A 20,848-nucleotide genomic window follows, 5' to 3' on the forward strand; every position below is an offset into this window, starting at 1 on the left:
ACTTATGTCCAATTTGCAACCAAGGGCCACACGACACGCATCATCTTTTCTCTTGCCCAGCTAAACCAACCCTACTTACCACCAGATCACTCTGGACACACCCCACCTTAGTCGCAGAGTTCCTCGATCTGGCCACAAGCTGAAGTACCAAAGCGTATAACATAAAATGGATGAAATCACAATAAACTGTTACAACAACAACAACATAATTATCCATTTGTTTTTGGGAAAATTATTTTTATACAAAAACGGTGAAAATAACAAAATAAAAACGATGTACGGCAATCTTCGAAAAACTATCAGATAAAAATAACGCCGATGATGACATTTGAAACTGTGTTCTTTATTATTATTATTATTTTTTTTTTTTTTTTTCATAATAATAAAGAACTTCTCGAGAAGTAGTTAGAATGTTATGACTTGATTATATCACAAATATTTGAATTCTAAAGCAATAAAAAGGATCCAAAAACAGAGTACGTCTGGCCATTGACAAGCCCATGTCAAATTCATTGAGGATGATGCATTATTTTCGGATAACAAATTTGAGATCCAAACTTCTCTTTTGGAAGTTAGTTTTTTTTCTAGGTTACGCCAGTGATTGCTACAGGACATAATTTTGTATTTCTGAACACCAATAAAGCCATTTCCGATTGTACTTCTTCAGAATGTACACACAAAAAATTATCACCAACATTTTTTCAATTAAACACTTAATTGAATTTGGAAACGGATTCAATTAATATGTTAATTGATTCAATTAATTATTTAATCAAATCCGAATAAAAACCAATTTAAAAAATGATTGATATTTGTTACGTTTCCAATTAAAATATTAATTGATTCAATCAATTTGTTAATCAATTCGGAAATAATTTTCAATTACAAACGTGATTCAAATTTTTTCCGTTTCCAATTACACATGTGATTGATCCAATCACCTTTGTGATTGAAATTGAATAATTTTCAGCAATGGAAAGAGCGAAAAGAGACAAGAGAATTTATTCAACAATGTATGATGGAGAGATCAGTCTGTGGAAGTAACTCGTAACGAACGGTTGGGTTTTTGTTTTTCGCGTAAATTGAAAAACATGATTGGCGACATTCTGTCTGCTGCATTTAAAATGTGTGCATAAATATTTTGAACGCAACAACAAATCATAGCAAAGGGTTGAAATAAATAAAGTGTGCAACAACAAACGACCACGTGGTAAAGGTTTGAAAAAAAAATATATGAGAGAACGCATTTGAAATTACCTGTGTTTGTGTTTTGTGGTATTGTAAAAATGGAAAACAATCTACGTTTATTGAAGGTAAGAAATTGTGAAATGTGAATACCGTTTTCCATTGAAGTCTGTTTACATTAAACGGACTAAAATAATATATTTTTTATTCATTTCTTTTAGTGACCAATTTTATTTCGTGAAATTGTCCAATCAATCCCATCAACTCCATAATTTTATCAAATATATAAGAATATGTTTGCAATAAAAAAGTGGGTACCGTATTGATCTTTTAAAATTATAAATTTTGTTCACTCCTAGTTTTCTTAAAACCAAGAGCGGTATGGGTTTGTTGTAAGATTCACCTTGAAGTTGCGAAGTGGCGTTGGCATTAAATTGCATTTTTGTTTTACCTGCCTTTTTCAGTTTGAACCCAAGTAGAGAGCAATATATCTGATATATAAACTAATGAGCTGAATTATGTAATGGTAAAAAAGTTCTTTCTTTTGGATTTAAAAATATGAAAAATATCCGAAAATAATAAAAATATGTATTTTCCATTTATATTTTTTTCTATTTCCAGAATTTGCAAAGTATCATCAATATAATACCAAATATTACATTGCTTTCCCATTATTTTTGTCTTTGATTGGTTCAAATTTTAATAGACGATTTCAATGTGTGGAAATTTTGGAAGGGACTTGTTAGTCAAATTAAATTACCGAGCTCCTTAATACACCTTTTTATGCTAAAGGACTACAACTGCAAAAGAAGATTATAAATCTACAACCTGGAACTAAGAATTGAACTTGATATTCTATGCAGGTAATGTTAAAAAAATTAACTTTTAATTGAACAAAATTAAAATCAAATTATTCTGTTTACTTTCAGAAAAACTAATTTAGCTTACAGGATGCTGATTTATTGGAAATCTAGGCGCATCTACATATTAGAAGGAACATGCTAACATGGTTATTATTATAAGGAAGATAATGATTTATATAATTTATTTTTTCACCCTATAGTTGTTATTGATAGTAATTGTATTTGTAAGTTATGTTAGAACAAAACACAAATGACAAGAACCAAATTTATTTGTCTATTGCATAATTCAAAAAATAATAAAATATTAAATATGTTTTATAAGAAACACATATTTTCTTTAATTTTAAATAAAACTAAATACGATTTTGGGGTCGCAATATATAAATTTTTTTGATCGAAATTTATAGCCAATTTCAATTAATTATTTAATTGAATCAATCAAATAGTTGATTGATTTTTGTCGCCAAATTAATTAAAATTTTAATTGATTCAATTAAAACTGTGATTGAATTTTATGTTAAAAATCAATCACGTTTTTAATTGATTCAATCACACAATTAATTGATTCCGTGACAAAAGTCAATTAAATTTTTAATTGAAAATCGTGTTGGTTTTCAATCAAAATGGGTGATTGATACTATCATTTTCGTGATTGAAGACATTTCAATTAAAAAATGATTGAATCCGCGATTTTCGTGATTGAAATCAAAAAAATTTTTTTTGTGTGTAGGAGAGAAGGATCCCAGCAGAAAATACTTCAGCATTAAGAGTTTAGTTGCGCTTTTTGGTATACAATAAAGTAGGCAGTGCATCCACACTGCAATAACGTTACCGATTAATCAAACTAGTTTATGGTTATTCGTTTACGTTATTGCAACCAATTCATGCAGTATAGATGCATGTTTCCTTCATATCAACAATGCTATAAAATAGGAAACTCAAGATTATATATCACTTCTAAACAATATTGCTATTGAAATGAGCAATTATATTAGCGCTATATAGAAGCTGCTCTAAATCGGGACATCGCCCACAAAAATCAGCACAGATTCGGTTGTTTTGCAAGCAGTTGGTACTGCCTCTCTCCCTTACAATCCTGCTGAAGTAGTGCTCCATTTTTTGCTGGGATATTATTCAATAATGAAGTTATGAAATAACCATTGACAAATAGTTAAATATCCAGTACATACTTTTAGGCTGTATATAATAAACATCTAGAAGAAGTGTCTTGAACCTAAAAAAAAATATTTTTAACATAGTATTTGCATTCAAAATAAGCTATAGCATTGCGTCTTCTAACAGCTATCTAAATAATTCAAATAAGACGGGTCAATGTACTTATTGACGACAATTGATGGGATCTGCTGATCCACTGTTTATCGTCGTCTACCTTTTGGATGCAATTAACACAGTATTTATACCACTGCTAAAGATCTCGCAAGATTGTTATTGTTGTTTGTTTGTTTAATAATATTGGTTAATTTTTTAAAAGATCTTGATATTTGAAACAAAACAAACCCGCAAAACGTTACGTTTTTTTTGTATACAAACATCTGGAGAGATGACGCATTTTTCGTGCTACGTAGAGTAATAATATTTTAATACTGGATTTTGATATTTCCTCGAATTGATATGAATGCTATAAAGTAATAATTAACAACTTAATTAAATATTAGATTGAATATCTCTGGATTGTTAATACGAACAAAAGCTAAAAGTTATGGAAAATATCGACAGCAAATATATATACACACAAAGGAATTAACAAAATCAAATTTAATGGGAAAAATAACCTTTTGACAGGATATAACGGACGTACGGAACTGCAACATGAAGGATATACTTGCCTTCATAAAGGCCTCGGGATGGAAAACCTAGGAAAACTTTTTCTGGAACTCGCCTGCAAACTCGAATGATTGAGGAGGACGAAGAAGAAAAACAATGAAGAAACACAATGGATCGACATGGTCTAAGTGGGAGACCAGCCCTTCAGTTATGGGCTGGTCTCATCATCCATAACCTAACCTAACCTTACCTTTTGACACATCAATGAGTTTGAGTATTTGATCAATAAAATGTTACTCAAAACTTTCTTGGTTCCTTGACTTGGATACAGGGGAACAGGTTCAACTGTATTCACTACTCTATATAACCATGCAAAATTGTTATGAATGCATTTATCTTTTAGGGATTTTTGCTCTTAAAATAAAAATTCTGGTGTGTGAACTTGCCGAATTTTTATCATTTGAAATTTCTCCTCAGTGCTGATTAAGAGTTTATTTCATTAATCACAGTGTAATTGAGACTCTTCTTATGGTCATTGATTTGTTGGGCGATGACCTACTTACACCGTGTAATTAATTGTTTTATATGGTTACGTTTTTTTTTTTGCTAACACTTAGCGAATTTTGAGGAATAGTCATAAAAAAAGATTATGAACCTTAATACAGACAATAAATGAAGCTTTCAAAAATTCACACAGAAAAAGAAAACGAAATACGTAGAAAATTGCACATGGTGTGAAGAAATGCTGAAAGTGAAAGAGATTAAATTTCTTCTTTTGCATTGAAACAAAAAAATACGAACAGTGTTTAATGAATGTTAAGATTGTTTATTAATTTTCGATGGCAAAATTTTTCAGTCAAGCTCAATGGTTGAAATCCATGGTCAAGGAATGGAAATTGTATTTAAATGTGGAAAATGTGTGGTATTTTTAAATCTGGATTTTTTCTAAATCGACCAAAATAAGTTTTCAAATTCAATTGGCATTATATCTGGCCATAACACACTTGGAAAACATTTGGTAAGAATAGGCCTTGAAAATTATGACATTTGCAGGTGGCGTCTGGACCCCAGAATTTACCGAAGACTCGTACGACTCCCTATGCCAGTGATCAGCATTATCCTTAAGAAACAAGATATTGGGCTCATTTTTCGCCTTTGTCAGGGTTGAGCAACTTTAACTAAGTCCACCTCACGAAGAAGAAGACGAGAAAATTAGCTCGAGGAATCACAATGAACCTGTGTAGTGGTCTAAGTGGACATCAATTGATTCAAGAATTGATGTGATACTCTACAACCTAATCTAACCTTCACTACGACATAAGTCTCAACAGGATCAATGAGGATATTGTAGTGAAAGATACTGTAGGGAAGATTAATCCTATACACAATTTTTTTTCTGATTCAATCACGAAATTAATTGATCCAATACATTTTTTAATTGAAATGTCTTCAATCAAAGAAATGATATCAATTAAAAAATTAATTGAAGATCAATTAAAAAATTAATTGATCCAATTAAAAATTAATAGATCCAATTAAAAAATTAATTGATACTATTACTTATATATTGTGATTGATTTTTGTTTCATTAAAAAAAATTTGTTGAATCAATTAAAGTTTTAATTGAATATTTTTTTTTTTAAAACTCAAATAAAATTTTTATTGTAAAAATTTTCGTGAAATTTTTTTCTGTGTACTTTTCCAGTCCGACCACCGCTTATAGAACCGGAAGAACGTGAACTCCACAGAAGAACAAGGCCAACTAAGACAGTGGGTCCAACTAAGACAGTAGGGCATATCCAATTTATGGCGATTTCGATTGGGAAAAAAGGTGCAACATTCTCGAAATTGATTGCCACATATGAAGGACACTGTCATAACTTTTGGTTCCTGTACCCCTCAAAATGTTGTGAATTAATAATAACTTTGGAATGACACTATCATTTGGGCGAAACCACAATGAGGGAAAAAGTAGTGTAACACCAAGGCAACATTTTTTTTGCGAAACGAAAACGCCCTCAGTTAATTTAATTTCCAACTTTATTAGTAATAGCCTCATAGAGTCCATAGATCGTTACAGATTCTTTTCTCGTTTTTTAGTTTTTCTGCTTAAAAATAGAATTTTTCAATGTAGCACTATTTATTGGTATTTTTACTTTTTTTAAACACTGTTCGAACCCATTTTAACCTTCGTTTTATAAATAGCAAAATATAAAAATAAATATTTCCCAAGTAAAAAAAATGTTCAAACAGTTTCACAAATGCTGAAATGACATTTTGGTATCAATGCATTGTGTAACTTACCTTTAAAATTGAATGAACCCATCATACCGCCGCCATTACCATTCGAAATTGCCTCCAACAATGGTGGTGGAGGCATCATAATGCTTGACGATGCATTACTGCCACCAACGACAACCGAACCATTGTTGGCGGCCAAAACATTACTAACATTGGGATTGACATTACAGAAATCGGGATCATCTGCATCAAATAAAACGCCGTCTTCCCATTCGGAAACAATACTGGATGAAGCGGTGACAGGGCGATTTTTCATAGTTGTAGAACTGAAAACGAGAGAAACAAACAAAAGAATATGACAAAATTGAAGAAAGCGTAGAGGTATATAAGAAAAGCGAAAAAAGAGGAACATAGAGAAAATATAGTCCAAAGACCTATTAGCCTTAAACTTTACCACATTGCACCTTTGTATATAGTTTTTTTTTTCTTTTCTGTAGCGATGACCTTTTAGCTAACTTTTACTTTTATACTTTTTTTTTTGATATTTAAAGGTCACAACAAAACTCAGTAAGACCTCATAAGACCATAAGCCATAGTTTTGTTGGTTAGAAATAAAGAGTTTTCAACTTCAATTGATTTAGGAAAATATCACAAATGACTAATACATGAGCCGCTCGCTGTGTGTGGTTTCCTCAAAAGGATTCAACGACAAAATGAAATGTTTCGATAATATCGCCTTGTCCTGTTCCTTGACATGCACACAAATTGCAACGCAAGCGCTTTAGTGCATAAACAGTACATAGCATCCATCCGAATCTTTCCTTGTTCTGTTGTGATGCTATTTTTGTGTGCATAAAAATGGAAAAAATCAATAGTTTTATATTCCCACATGCCATTGTTGTTAGTTCTCCGCCTAACCGTCTGCTGCAGCACACAATTGTTGCACTCAATGTCTTGGCTTTTTCCAAGTGTTGTTGCATTTTCACAAAATGTTGGTCATGGCTGAGCTTTATTCCACACCGGGTATATAGATGGATGGATGGATGGATGTATGACTAGCTAGTGGCGGAGGTGAATTGGAGTTTAGTATATAAAGACATTCTCAGCCATACTTACGCCAAATACATATGAAATTCATGGTAGTTGGTTGTTATTTCTTGCAGTTGCTATTCTAATAGGGGAAGTGGGTCAATATTGAACATTTGTTCGAATAGTACATTTGCACTTGACACTCATTTGGTGATGAAGACTACATAGACATTGAAATAAAATAGGCAAAAGAAAATAAAAGAAATATTTATTTGCTATGAGCAATGCATATAGAATCTCTGATAGTTGTTTCATATTGAATTTTTGGAAACTGATTCATCCCAAATGTAAACACAAGGCAGATATATTTCGAATATAGAAATAACATGGCAATTTACAGCGCCAAAAATTTATAAAATTAATATGGTCCATATTCTTTAGAAATTCAATAATATATTCGTATATATTTTGATTTGTGTTTCTAGGAAATTATTTCGTGGAAAGGATGATTACTTCACCCACACATCTGGATTATTTTTACAAAACACTAGAAACGTAGATGTTTGTTGGTGCAATTATTTAAATTAGAAATAGAATCAATGTAATACTAGTTCCAAGTAATTTTCTGTCGTATTTGAGAAATCATTACGATCGGCTAAATTATATTCTATCTGGGACTTATTTAAAATTAGGTGATTTTTATTATATTAAAAATAATTATTTTTTTTTTAATGCAATTTTGTATTATTATTATTTATTATTATATTATTATTATTAGTTTATTTAATTAAGTTACATATTATTTTGTTCAATTTGAAAAAAGACAAAACCGTGTGTATTGAATTTAGTTAATCAAACTATTCATTGTATTTATTCTGATTATAATCATTTCGTTTATTTTATACTCAATGCTGTTTTGAATATTAAACAAGTACTCTAAACCACCCATACTTAAATACACAGAAAAAATGTTCACGAACATTTTTCCAATTAAAATTTTAATTGAGTTTTAAAAAATTTTCAATTAAAAATTTAATTGAATCAACAAATTTTTTAATTGAAACAAAAATCAATCACAAAAATTAATAGTATGAATTAATTTTTTAATTGGATCAATTAATTTTTAATTGACCGTCAATTAATTTTTTAATTGATACTATCATTTCTGTGATTGAAGACATTCCAATTAAAAAATTAATTGGATCAATTAATTTCGTGATTGAATCAGAAAAAAATTTTTTTGTGTAAACATTTTTTGTAGTAAACATTGTTTGTGGGGTATTAATGGTATAGGTTTGGGGAAACCGATTATGGGAGTTTTATCATAATCTGAACAGAAATATCTGATATTAGGAGCTATAGTTGATTCTGAACTTACAGAATTAGTATGCCGCTAAAATTGAGTCCACTATTAAAAAAAAAAAAGAGGAAATCGCGCAATTAGTGTGGGTAATTAAAGGGTGGTCAATTGGATTACCTTGTGGCAAATTTGACGCCGATCGGTTAGTAAATGAACGCAATCTGACCCCATTTATCGAAATCGGGCGATACATATATATGGGAGCTATATCTAAATATGATCCGATTTTTTTTTTCCAAATTCCAAATAGCGTTCATCCTTGTGCCAAACAAACGTCATATACCAAATTTCATCAAAATCGGTTAATAATTGCGACCGGAATCCTGCGAACAACAAATACATCGACAGACGGACGGACGGATAGACGAACGGACGGACGGACACCAAGGGCTAGATCGACTGAGGTGGTGATTCTGGGTCGATCGGTATATATTTTATGGGGTCTAAAATCTATATTTTTTGTAGGCACATTTTTTGGCAGATCAAAGTTATTATACCCTGACCACTATGTGTTTTAGGGTACAAAAAATAATAATTATAAGTGTTATACAAATTCTATAAATGATTCTGGACTGATATAAATGATTCTGGACTGATATGGACCACTTTTGGCACGGTTGTTAAATATCATATACTACCACCACGTACCAAATTTCAACCAGATCGGATGAATTTTGCTTCTCCAAAGGGCACCGGTCAAATTTGGCGATCGGTTTATATGGGGCCTATATATAATTATGGACCGATATCGACCAATTTTTGCATGGGTGTTTGAGACCATATATTAACATCAAACCAAATTTCAACTGAATCAGATGAATTTTAGTCTTCCAAGAGGCTCCGGAGGTCAAATCTGGTGATCGGTTTATATGGGGGCTATATATAATTATGGACCGATGTGGACCAATTTTTGCATGGTCATTAGAGACCATATACTAACACCATGTACCAAATTTCAGCCGGATCGTATGAAATTTACTTCTCTTAGAGGCTCCGCAAGCCAAATCGGGGGATCGGTTTGTATGGGAGCTATATACAATTATGGACCGATGTGGACCAATTTTTGCATGGTTGTTAGAGACCATATACTAACACCATGTACCAAATTTCAACTGAATCAAATGAATTTTGCTCTTCCAAGAGGCTCCGGAGGTCAAATCTGGGGATCGGTTTATATGGGGGCTATATATAATTATGGACCGATGTGGACCAATTTTTGCATAGTTGTTAGAGACCATATACTTCTAACATGTACCAAATTTCAACTGAATCAGATGAATTTTGGTCTTCCAAGAGGCTCCGGAGGTCAAATCTGGTGATCGGTTTATATGGGGGCTATATATAATTATGGACTGATGTGGACCAATTTTTGCTTGGTCATTGAGACCATATACTAACATCATGTACCAAATTTCAGCCGGATCGGATGAAATTTGCTTCTCTTAGAGGCTCCGCATGCCAAATCGGGGGATCGGTTTATATGGGGGCTATATATAATTATGGACCGATGTGAACCAATTTTTGCATGGTTTTTAGAGACCATATACTAACACCATGTGCCAAATTTCAGCCGGATCGGATAAATTTGCTTCTCTTAGAGGCCTCGCAAGCCAAATTTGGGGGTGCGTTTATATGGGGGCTATACGTAAAAGTGGACCGATAAGGCTCATTTGCAATACCATCCGACCTACATCAATAACAACTACTTGTGCCAAGTTTCAAGTCGATAGCTTGTTTCGTTCGGAAGTTAGCGTGATTTCAACAGACGGACGGACGGACGGACGGATGGACATGCTCAGATCGACTCAGAATTTTACCACGACCCAGAATATATATACTTTATGGGTCTTAGATCAATATTTGGAGGTGTTACAAACGGAATGACAAACTTTTACAATAGTAATTTTGTATTAATTGAAAAGAAAAATATATACAAAAACAAAACAAAAACAACAATACAAAAAAATTAAAAACACAAATAAAAAAACAAAAGATAAGTTCCGGAGTAGTTTTTTAGTGAAGATAGTATAATATAAATATTATTAATATATTCTTTCTTTGAGTTAAACTTAATTGTATAGCATTTAGTTTAGGTAAAGGAACACGAAGAATTGCTAATTTAAGCGACCCTTTTTTGCTGGTAAAAACTGTATTTTATTCAAAAGATAAAAATGTGAAGAAGAAATCTAAATTGCATATTTCCAATCAATTTTGCTCAATAAGGCTTGCTGTTGCCTTGTCTATTGCACTGACTAGGCCAAAAATATAAGTTGCAAGCTGCATAAATGAAATCTGTCGTTATATTGGCTTTCTTCAGTGCCACCCTCCAAAGGAAGCTTATGAAGCTTATCATTTAGTAGAACTGATCTCTTTTTATAATGTCAATGTGAGGCTTGTTCATTCATCATATTTCTGCCTCACTTACACTATTCAGTCCATTGTGATACCACATTGGTCCAATTCATATCTTCATATTACCATGGTCTTTGGTAATTATCCAAAAGTTCAGAGATCTTCAGAGAGCAACCCAGCTGCCAATAAATGAGTTGCACAATGAGCTGCCAATAAAAAACGATATAGTGTGAAACACTTCGTTGCAGTTTCCCAAAGCCATTTATATTAAGACACAACATTATTATTGCAAAACTAAGTAGGTCGGTAGGTGTCTGCCAACATAATGTTGCGCGTTTATGGCTTTCAAATGTATTGCCATTTGCGTCGACAATCTCTCAACAAAATTGAAGAGTAGTTCATCAATATTCACCTAATATTGGTGTCTGGCCACTGGGCCCACTAGAACTACCCTAACACGGCCCACTAGAACTATCCTATACACATACTCATTAGGGTTTCAAAACCGGACTATAGTTTTTGCAGTTTTGATAAGTGTCGATTTCTGCTAAACGTTGTATTCGAATGGACAAATAGGCGGTAACAATATTGAAAGTACTTCCCCAATAAACACAGGATGAGCGTTTTTCAAATGCAACAACTTTTCAGTTTGAGGGTAAATATAATTTTCAACATAAATTCAACTTGATTTGAAATAGCTCATCTTCAATACATCTTTAAATTGTTTGCGAATTACTTTCAATTTGCCAAAATGTTGACGAAATCTTTGAAAAGGTATTGAAGATAATATGAGAAAACTTTGACAAAACACTACCCTAAAACGCAACGAAAAAACCATGTGGTTTTCAATACTTATTTGTGCAACAAAGTTCGTAGTCAATTGCAAGAAATTAAAAAAATGGAAAATTTTAGACAAATAACCAAATAGTTTATAAAAATAGGTAAGAAAAAATGAAATAAAACTTTAAGGAAGCCACTAAATGTATATCTCTTTGCAGAAAACTAAAACTATGGGTTCTACGTTCTTGAAAACATTAAAAAGCTGACCAATGAAAAAATGGTGGACAATTAACTGGAACTGCTTCAAATAGTTTATAATAATTGGTAAGTCAATATGAAAAATTAAATCAACACTTTAGCGAAGTCACTAAATTTAAATTTCTTTGCAGAAAACTAAAATCTGTGGATGCTACATTCTTGCTGACATTAAGAAGCTGACCAATGAAAAATGAATTGCTTATCGACAAGAAAAAGTTTCCAGAAACATTTCAAAGTGCAACCAATTAAAATTGTTAAAAACAACAAATTGGTAAAATCAAAAACTTCTGTATGAAAATGTGCATCACATCGCCAGTTTAATTTATATCCTATTATCAGTTTAAAATGGATATTTTGTGAATTCCTTCTGCTGGAAATCTCTTCTAACACGCGGCCCAGTACGTTCCTAATTTCAAATTGCCCGCATATTAATAAATTGTAATGCTGTTTTATGACACCAGCAGGAAGGAAATCGAATTATCAATGCAAAAGTGTTTACAAATAATGTTTAAGATATTTAAAGTTTTGTTGTTTGTTGTTTTGTTCTTATTTGTTGATATGTTTAGTAAGATTATTATTTTTCAATTGGTATTGTAGTGTATTATGTAGTGTAGTGTATTATTATATATTTTATTTTGATGAAAATGAATAAATTATACAAAATTCATAGAATTTTGGCTTTGACTTTCAATTTGAAGTGGGGATATCATTCATACAAATTTAGGTTGAAAAGTATTTGCGAAGATGTTAATTTTGAATTTGACTCGCATCGAAAATTGTTTGACAAATTATTGAGTAGCGATGCATTTCAATTTGAGGATAACACTTGAGATATTATTGCTAATGTGTTGAATTTCACTGTTGAGGGTAATGTCTGTTTTTTGTTGAGAACGCGATTTTCTCAACAATTTCTCAACTTGAATATTACCCTAATCCTTTGAAAAAATGTTTGAAAAATTGTTGAAATTTAGCATTTTTCAAACGTTTGTGTTTATTGGGACTAGCCAAATCTTATCTGATGCCAGTACTATTGTACGGAAGTGAATTATTTACTAAATGCGACGCTAGAAGCAAACATCGCCTGGACGTCTCATATAAAGCAATACTTAGATACGTTTACGGTCTAAGAAGATTTGAAAGCTGTTCAGAGTATCGTAAACATCTGTATGGTATCGGGTTTGAGGATTATCTGAATAACAAGTCACTTCTGTTGATGCACAAAATAATATATACAAAAACGCCTGAATACCTCTACAGCAAACTTAAATTTGGAAGAACTAATAGACGTTTACTGATTATTCCTATGCGACATCAACTTCTGGTCTCTGAGTGGCAATTTTTCCTTAACACATCCCGTCTATGGAACTCTCTTCCTGCACAAATACAAAACCTAAGCAACGCAATTCAGTTCAAAACAGCCCTTCTTAAGCATTGTTTAAACGCCGAATAACGCAATGTATTTTCTTATTTTATTATTTTTTTTTTCATTATATTTTATTATGTTTAAATGTTCTTGTTTATCGCAATTTTTATTGTTAAATTATTTTCGTTTTAATTTTATATTATGTTTTTTTATGTGTAATTATATATTAATCCTTATTTCGTTTTATGATATCCTAAATATTTTGTTTAGTCATCTTGAATCACATACTGTATTTATGAGATTGTAATCTTTTGTATGTGAAACTATAAATAAACAAAGAAACAAACAAAACAAACAAAACAAACAAACAAACAATTTCTCAACTTGAATATTACCCTAATCCATTGAAAAAATGTTTGAAAAATTGTTGAAATTTAGCATTTTTCAAACGTTTGTGTTTATTGGGTCGATTCAATATAAAAATCTGCTGGAGCACAACGTAAATATACAGGGGGATTACTGTAATATTTATTGCAATTGATTATTCTTGCGTAAGGACCAAGGGAGGGAGTGGAGAGAATTGACATTTCTATTCGCAAGGAATGGAATGAAAATCACGACACGTCAACTTTAAAGTTTTTAAAGTTCCTATACTTATAGCAATTACTTACATTTGAAATTCGATACACCTTTAAACACTTGGGTTGCAATATTTAGCTTGGACACTAATGAATATTAATATTCTTACATACATATACACGCACGAATCAGAAGTCCTCAAAAGGTGAGTTTTATTTTTAATACAATTCTCAAAAGCTACTCTATTTCCCGCGCGGCCTAGTCAGGAATTTGTATACGCACGCTAAGCCTTCCTTCACGCGGAGTATTTATTTAATCAAATCTTCCTCGACCAGACCAGACTTACAACACAAAACAACTTTGAAACAAATCTTCTTTTTATTTTTGTTACATGGCATTCAGGTAGAAATGACAACATAAAAACATTTCGAGACCAGTGTTGCCAAGCGAAAAAAACACAAAAATAACATAAAAACGCCGAAATTGTAGGTTAAGAAAACATTAACAGCCAATTCCTTAAGGTGGGTATTAAGTTCGACTTTTTTCACTAAAGTGAAAACTAAAACAGTAAAAAAAGGCCTAAAATTATACATATTTGTTGCAGATTTTATTATAACTTGATGGGGAATAGCCCAAAGCAAGTTTTCAAAAAGTTTGTATTCCTTAAAAAGTATTATTAGAGAAAAGTAATCGTGAAAAAATGGCGATTTTAGCGGCTAAACTCGAACTTAATACTCACCTTTAAGGTAAGTACTATGTTCGCTTTTCGCATTGAAATTTACGTGGTTACTTTATTAAAACAGTCCAATATAAAGCAGATAAATTAACTCAATTGATGCAATGTTTCTTGTTTCTCTAGATTTCGACAAGACCTTACAGGAATAAGTTTGTTTTCATTTATAGTTTCGATTATTTAAGGAAAAGTAATCGCGAAAATAAAGTGGATTTCAACTCGAAAACCGAACATAGTACCCACCTTTATATACGAAACGAATGCTTTCGTTCGACTGGAATGCCAAAAACAGTTGATTTTCCTCGATAAATTTTGCTGTTTTGGGCATCCTAGTCGAACGAAAACATTTGTTTTGGATACGAGAAATCCCTGCCAGCATTTCAAAGTTCCATTTCATCCTCATCGCTACCACAGACTCGTAAATGTCACCACAACCATCGCGAACTGTGATGGGGGAAGCATATCAAAACGTACAAAATGAAAATATCAGGGTTGTCAAAAGCATATTTTGGCAGCAAACATTTAATTTATTACAATCATTGTGTGCGTAAAAGTTTTAAAAGGTCTGTAAATAATAAACAATTTATTTGATAAATAATAAACAATTTATTTGATATTAATGCAAAAAATTATGTTAAATGTGATGTGATAGTTGTATAAATGTTATATTTATAAGAATTTGTAAATGTTTAATCAAATTAATAAACATCTAAGCAATCATGTTTTACTTGACCACAATGATTCTCTTAAAACTATCTTAAAAGGCCGAAACACATTGAATAAAAGCAGGCGTATGGTTTAGCTTCTTTTCTTTGCTTTAAAGCTGCTTCCTTTTTTTCAACACACATTGAAAATCATATTTGTCGTTTCATAAACAATCCTATATTTCCATATACAAACCTGGAAGCAAGAAATGTTTTTAACGTCAAACGCAAAGCAGCCTATATAGCCGAAAAAGTTAAAATTTATTTAACTTATTTTCACGTTTCGGTGCCAAGCTTATATTTATTGTGCGCATTCTCATATAATTATGAACGTTTCTACTTTTTTTCGAAGCAAAGGAAAAAGCGAAGAATAAAGCTGCGTGTTCATTGTGTGTAGGCCTAAAATGCACTTTTTCCGATAGTTTGAAGGGGCGTCGTTCTAAATTTATTTAAAAAGGCAACTAATAATTGCAACCATGCGATACTTTTTATAGTAACTTGGCGTGGTACAACTTCTCAATAGTGACGGCACTTTTGCGAGGAGTTTTGGATATCATATACGACTGTTTTCGACGTGGTGGGATTCTCAAATTCAAAAAATGTTGGCAGGGAATTGGCTGTAATTTTTAGGAACCACTTTCAACTGTTTACTATGACAACGAATTAAAAGATTTATTAGCATTTAATACTTTTCTTCCTCTCATTTTGATGGGCTGTTCTATTCGTGTTTCACAGAAGAAAATAAAAAACGTTCATGGTTACTTAACTTTACTATGTTTTGTAACGAAAACTTTTTGTACGTTTGTGCAAAACGCGAATGTTTTTTTTTTTTTTTGCATAATGCGCTTTACAGACTATCAGTTATTCCGGACGACATCACTTTTTCTTCCACGCCAGATTTCAGCCATTAGTCTTGGCAACCCCATCAACAGTTTATTTTGACGTGTATTGCTGACATAACAAACTTCCACCTAAATTAAATTCGCTCCCAATTGACAGTTCGAGCTTACGTCAAAGTACATTCTTATCAAAATATTTCGTGATTTATATAGAAAATTAATAAAGGCAAAAATACGAAAAAAGTACAGCGATCACAAAGAAAACTAGAGAAATCACTGTCCAGCATTGCAGGGACTAAAACAAAAGCTATAAAATGGACGACAATTTGTGGTAAGTTCAATGAAGGGGTCTTGCTTGGGAAGCGAAGAAAAAAAAAACAATAACCAAATTAATGTTCTTATCTATTATCAAGAACCCCCGCAAGCATCCGTTAGCGGGTGACAAGATAAAAGAAACGAAAAATTCCTTGGCAAATCCAATTGAGAAAAATTGAAATGAGTCATGGAATATTTAATGAATGAATGCCTTTCTTCCATTTTCAGGCTTATAGAATTGGAGTCAGCTCTGCTAGATGACTGTAATGTTAACGACATCTATGGAATATGTCAGGGCAAATCTCTACCAGAAGCCTTGAGACCTGATGTGTGGCAAGTTTGTTTGGATGTTCGTCATAAAAGTGATCAAATGTCATTGTTCAATGAGATCTATGATTTGCCGTTTCAAAATAAACTAAGAGAAGACTGTCAAAAAATGCTTGAACGCATAGGAAATGAAGACGAGGACAAGGTTTCCGTTCTGTCAGATTTGGAATCTATTTTAACATTCTATTGCAAGAATCGGAATTTACAATACGAAAATGACAACGGATGGATTGAATTGCTGTTGCCTTTATTGGCCCTTAAACTCAATCGTTCGGAAACCTATAATCTTTTTGAAGCTATACGGGACACTTATATACCCAAAGGCTGTAAGCCTAAAGGAAATGTATTTCATGTTTTTCGTTTGTTAATTCTGTACCACGATCCCGAATTGTGCACCATGTTGGATACAAAGAAAATCTCACCAGATCTTTATTCGCAACAATGGTTTCAGTGTCTCTTTGCCTCCACTTGCAGTTTTTCGGTGATTCTATCCATGTGGGACTTGTACTTTCAGCATGCTGATCCTTTTCTGGTATTCTTTTTGGGTTTGATTATATTAATCAATGGACGAGATCAAATATTAGCGTTGAAGGATTCACCAAAAGAGAATATTGTGGAATTTTTGACGAATATGCCTTGTGCTTTGGAAACCGATGACGTTGTGGACTTTTGCTCATTAGCCCAATACTATTCGTTGAAAACGCCTAGCTCATTTAAGACAGATTTTCTAAAGGCTTTGTATGGAAAGCAAAATGAGAAAGGCACACCCGAGGAGTGTTCCGTTTCACAGGTAAGAAGATTTAATGTTTTCATTGAAAAAAAGAATTGTACTAATTTGAACTCAATGTTGTTCTTGAAAGAGAAAGATCATTATTTTTATGAGAATATTTATTTTGTAAATGTAACGTGACATAGGTGGCACTCATGAGTTTAGTGTGAGATAATTATATTCTCTCCCATGAGAGAAACTTTTAAAAAATTGTTCTGACATTTTGCAATTATGCGATGCAAGAAGGAAGAAATAGACTTTGTTTCGGTCAAAATTCTAAAAATCTTCGAAATGAGAAAAAGATCTCCTTTTTCATTTGATTACCAAATTTCAATTAAGATTATATTTCCCATTTTTCTTCATTTCAGGCTCTTTGTCTTCCAGTCTCCGTCTATGAATTGGTGGACAATTCTTCTATGGAACTAAGCTCACCCGATACAGTTCGTTTCTTCTTGGTCGACTGTCGTCCAGCCGAACAATATAATGTGGGTCATTTGTCAACGGCTTTTCATTTGGATTGTAATCTAATGTTGCAGGAGCCAGTGGCATTTGCCACAGCCGTTCAAGGTCTTTTATCTGCTCAACGACAATCGATTGAGGCCAATTCTAATGCTGGCGGAGAACATTTGTGCTTTATGGGAAGTGGCCGTGTGGAAGAGGATCAATACACACACATGGTGGTAGCTTCATTCCTGCAAAAAAATACCCAATATGTTTCACTTCTCAGTGGCGGATATAATGCAATACACGATTATTTTGGAGACCATATGGCTGATTGTTTGGAGGATCACGAACCGAAAAAGTGTATGGTGTGTAGTCGTAATACGGCCACAGAAATCCATGGGGTACAATTAAGGCAGAAATCAGTACAACAAGGAAAACGTGATGCCTCCTCAAAGCAAGGAGCTTCATCGGATTTCTTTAATCGTTTCTCCCAGGTTATGAAATTCAAGACGGCCGAGGTTAAGGAAAAACTTTTGGATATTATAGTTAATCCCAATAATGTTGGGGGTAATGATGGAGCTTCGACGAAGGAGAATGGTGGTCCCAATCAGCCTATACAACAACAGCGACATGTTTCAGCAGCTGATCGAAATGGTAAACGTTATCGTAATGTAGCTCCTGTTTTCAGTATTGATGATGAACATGATGGTGATTTTGATGGTGGTCATGCCATAGACGATGGAAAGGATTCACCAGCCCATGCAGGAACCAAATTGCCAGGAGATGTTAAGGAGATTGTATCGCTTAACAACTATTTGAAATCACCAGACATCATGAACGCCTTTAAATGCCAAGAAGTCCATATGAATGGCTACATGTATGATTCCCATTTGATTATAACACCAAGTCATTTAATTGTCCTAAGAGAATTGCCACGGGGGCAAGCTCAAATTATAGTACGGCGACCATTGGCCAGTATTGTTAAGATCACTGCCAAGAAACGTCACAGAGATTTGATAACATTCAAATATGGCTTTCCCGATGGCGATGGTCTACTTATAACAGATATGGATCGTTTTCTTATACCCAATGCTAGTGAGGCCACAGCCATAGTGTCAAAACATATTGTTCAAACATTGGATGATACTAAATTTACGTAATCTTTGGAATTGCAATCATCACATTTAGTGCTGTAAAATATTGAAGAAAAAAGTAGTGAGACCTATTAAAGATAATTATCCCAATGTTTTGCGAATCAAGTATATATATTTTTATAATTTCCGCACACCATACACTCCTTTTGTCTAAATACCATTTTCTATGGGCGTTTTAACAAAACATATATAAATAAAACAATATTAGGAATTAGTACTTAAAGATACTTAGAGCAGCATATTAGTGAAACTTTTATTTTTTTTTTTAAGAAAATAATATGAGACATTATCTTTCCCCCCCCAATTCGTGCCCTTGCAGAGTAAGATGTTAAAAGATTTACCATTATTTGAGTCTTGTTTTTTGTTTTGCAGTACTTTTGACTTTGAACGTGCAATCGAGACCAATTAGCTCAGAGCTTCCACAGTCCCCCTCCCAAAATACATACCGCAATCCTTAGATGTAATGCTAAATATTTACATTTCATCATTTTTCGAAATTACTATTATGACCCTAGCTTTATATTTTACGTGTAACCATTGTTTATTTTGATATATATAAGAATTAGTATGAATTAGAAATTGTTCCCTTTCTTCCACCCCTATGACCATAACAAATATATAAAAAGAAATCCATATATAAACGTGATAATAACCAAGAGAATGTCATTTAATTTTATTGAAGAGAACACACACGAAAACTAACCATAAATATACAAGAATAAATTATATTAATTATAACAAAAATACATATACCTAAGAGTTTTTCTGCTTAATTGGAATGTAAAAAAATTGAATGCTTAAAGTCTTGAGTGGTTCTATTATCGAGGCCACAACAATTGTCTTGTTATTTGTAACATTTTTTTTATACCCTCCACCATAGGATGGGGAATTGATCCAATGGTATCATGCCCGTCTTGCATACAAAGCGTCTGGGGTTTCGAGCGAAGAACAAAAATATTTTCAGCAGTGGATTATTCCCTCTCAATGCTGATGTCATTTCTGAGTGTTTAAAAGTTTTGTTCTGGTCTATATCCCCAAATTTAACCTCCGGAACATCTTGGAGGAGTTAATTTCATACGATCTTGTTAAAATTCAAAAATATATCTATAATTATGTATAGCCCCTAGAGCCCCTATGTAGTCAAACCTAGTTTCGACCAAACACCAAAAAGTTTTTCAGCGGTGGATTATCCCACCTCAGTAATGCTGGTGACATTTCTGAGTGTTTCAAAGCTTCTCTAAGTGGTTTCACTGCCGTTCGGACTCGGCTATAAAAAGGAGGTGCCTTGTCATAGAGCTTAACATAGAATCGGGAGAGAAGTTTACCGCTGTGATATCACAATGGACTGAATAGTCTAAGCGAGACTGAAATATCGGGCTGCCGCTATACACCTAACCCATATAAACCGATCCCAAATTTTGACTTCTTGAGCCACTGGGAGGAGTAAATTTCATCCAGTCCAGTTGACATTTGATACGTGAAGTTTGTATGTGTCTTCTAACAACCATGCAAAAATTGTTCAGATCCACAGATTTGCAATCCGGAGCCATCTGAAGGAGCAAATTTCATCTGATTAATAATCACTCAAAAATTGGTCCCTATCGGTTCATACTTATATGTAGCCCCCATATAAATCGGTCCCCAGATTTTACCTCTTGTGTCTCATGGACTCAATTAGCCCAATTCTGAATAACAATTGGACTAATGGACACCAAAAATCCACCAATGCGTTTTTTCTTATAGGGAATTATTGTTCATAAGAAAATCT

At 32.9% G+C, this 20,848-nt stretch overlaps 2 protein-coding genes and 1 long non-coding RNA gene across 3 annotated transcripts in view; 2 read left to right on the forward strand and 1 right to left on the reverse strand.

Annotated features, from left to right (window-relative positions):
- Pino (protein pinocchio) overlaps positions 1 to 14,132 on the reverse strand; it is a 157,757-nt gene extending 143,625 nt beyond the window's left edge. The window contains exons 1-2 of the mRNA XM_075297612.1: positions 13,888 to 14,132; positions 6,138 to 6,400 (exon numbers count right to left, since the gene is read on the reverse strand). Coding sequence (XP_075153727.1) covers positions 6,138 to 6,390 — 253 coding nt within the window. The 5' untranslated portion in view covers positions 6,391 to 6,400; positions 13,888 to 14,132. The remainder of the gene's footprint in view (positions 1 to 6,137; positions 6,401 to 13,887) is intronic.
- LOC142227202 (uncharacterized) lies at positions 11,580 to 12,525 on the forward strand. Its single transcript, XR_012719802.1, has 2 exons — positions 11,580 to 11,919; positions 12,027 to 12,525. It is a non-coding gene; the product is annotated as an uncharacterized LOC142227202 (long non-coding RNA).
- A 2,084-nt stretch (positions 14,133 to 16,216) lies between the features above and the next one.
- Positions 16,217 to 19,826, forward strand: TBC1D23 (TBC1 domain family member 23). The gene is made up of 3 exons (XM_075297615.1): positions 16,217 to 16,402; positions 16,615 to 17,503; positions 17,851 to 19,826. The coding sequence occupies exons 1-3, from the start codon at positions 16,386 to 16,388 to the stop codon at positions 19,084 to 19,086; spliced, it is 2,142 nt and encodes a 713-aa protein (XP_075153730.1). The 5' UTR covers positions 16,217 to 16,385; the 3' UTR covers positions 19,087 to 19,826.
- The last annotated feature ends 1,022 nt before the right edge of the window (positions 19,827 to 20,848 follow it).

Source organism: Haematobia irritans, chromosome 2 (genome assembly GCF_050003625.1).
Source record: "Haematobia irritans isolate KBUSLIRL chromosome 2, ASM5000362v1, whole genome shotgun sequence".
In the NCBI taxonomy this organism is placed as follows: Eukaryota; Metazoa; Arthropoda; class Insecta; order Diptera; family Muscidae; genus Haematobia; species Haematobia irritans.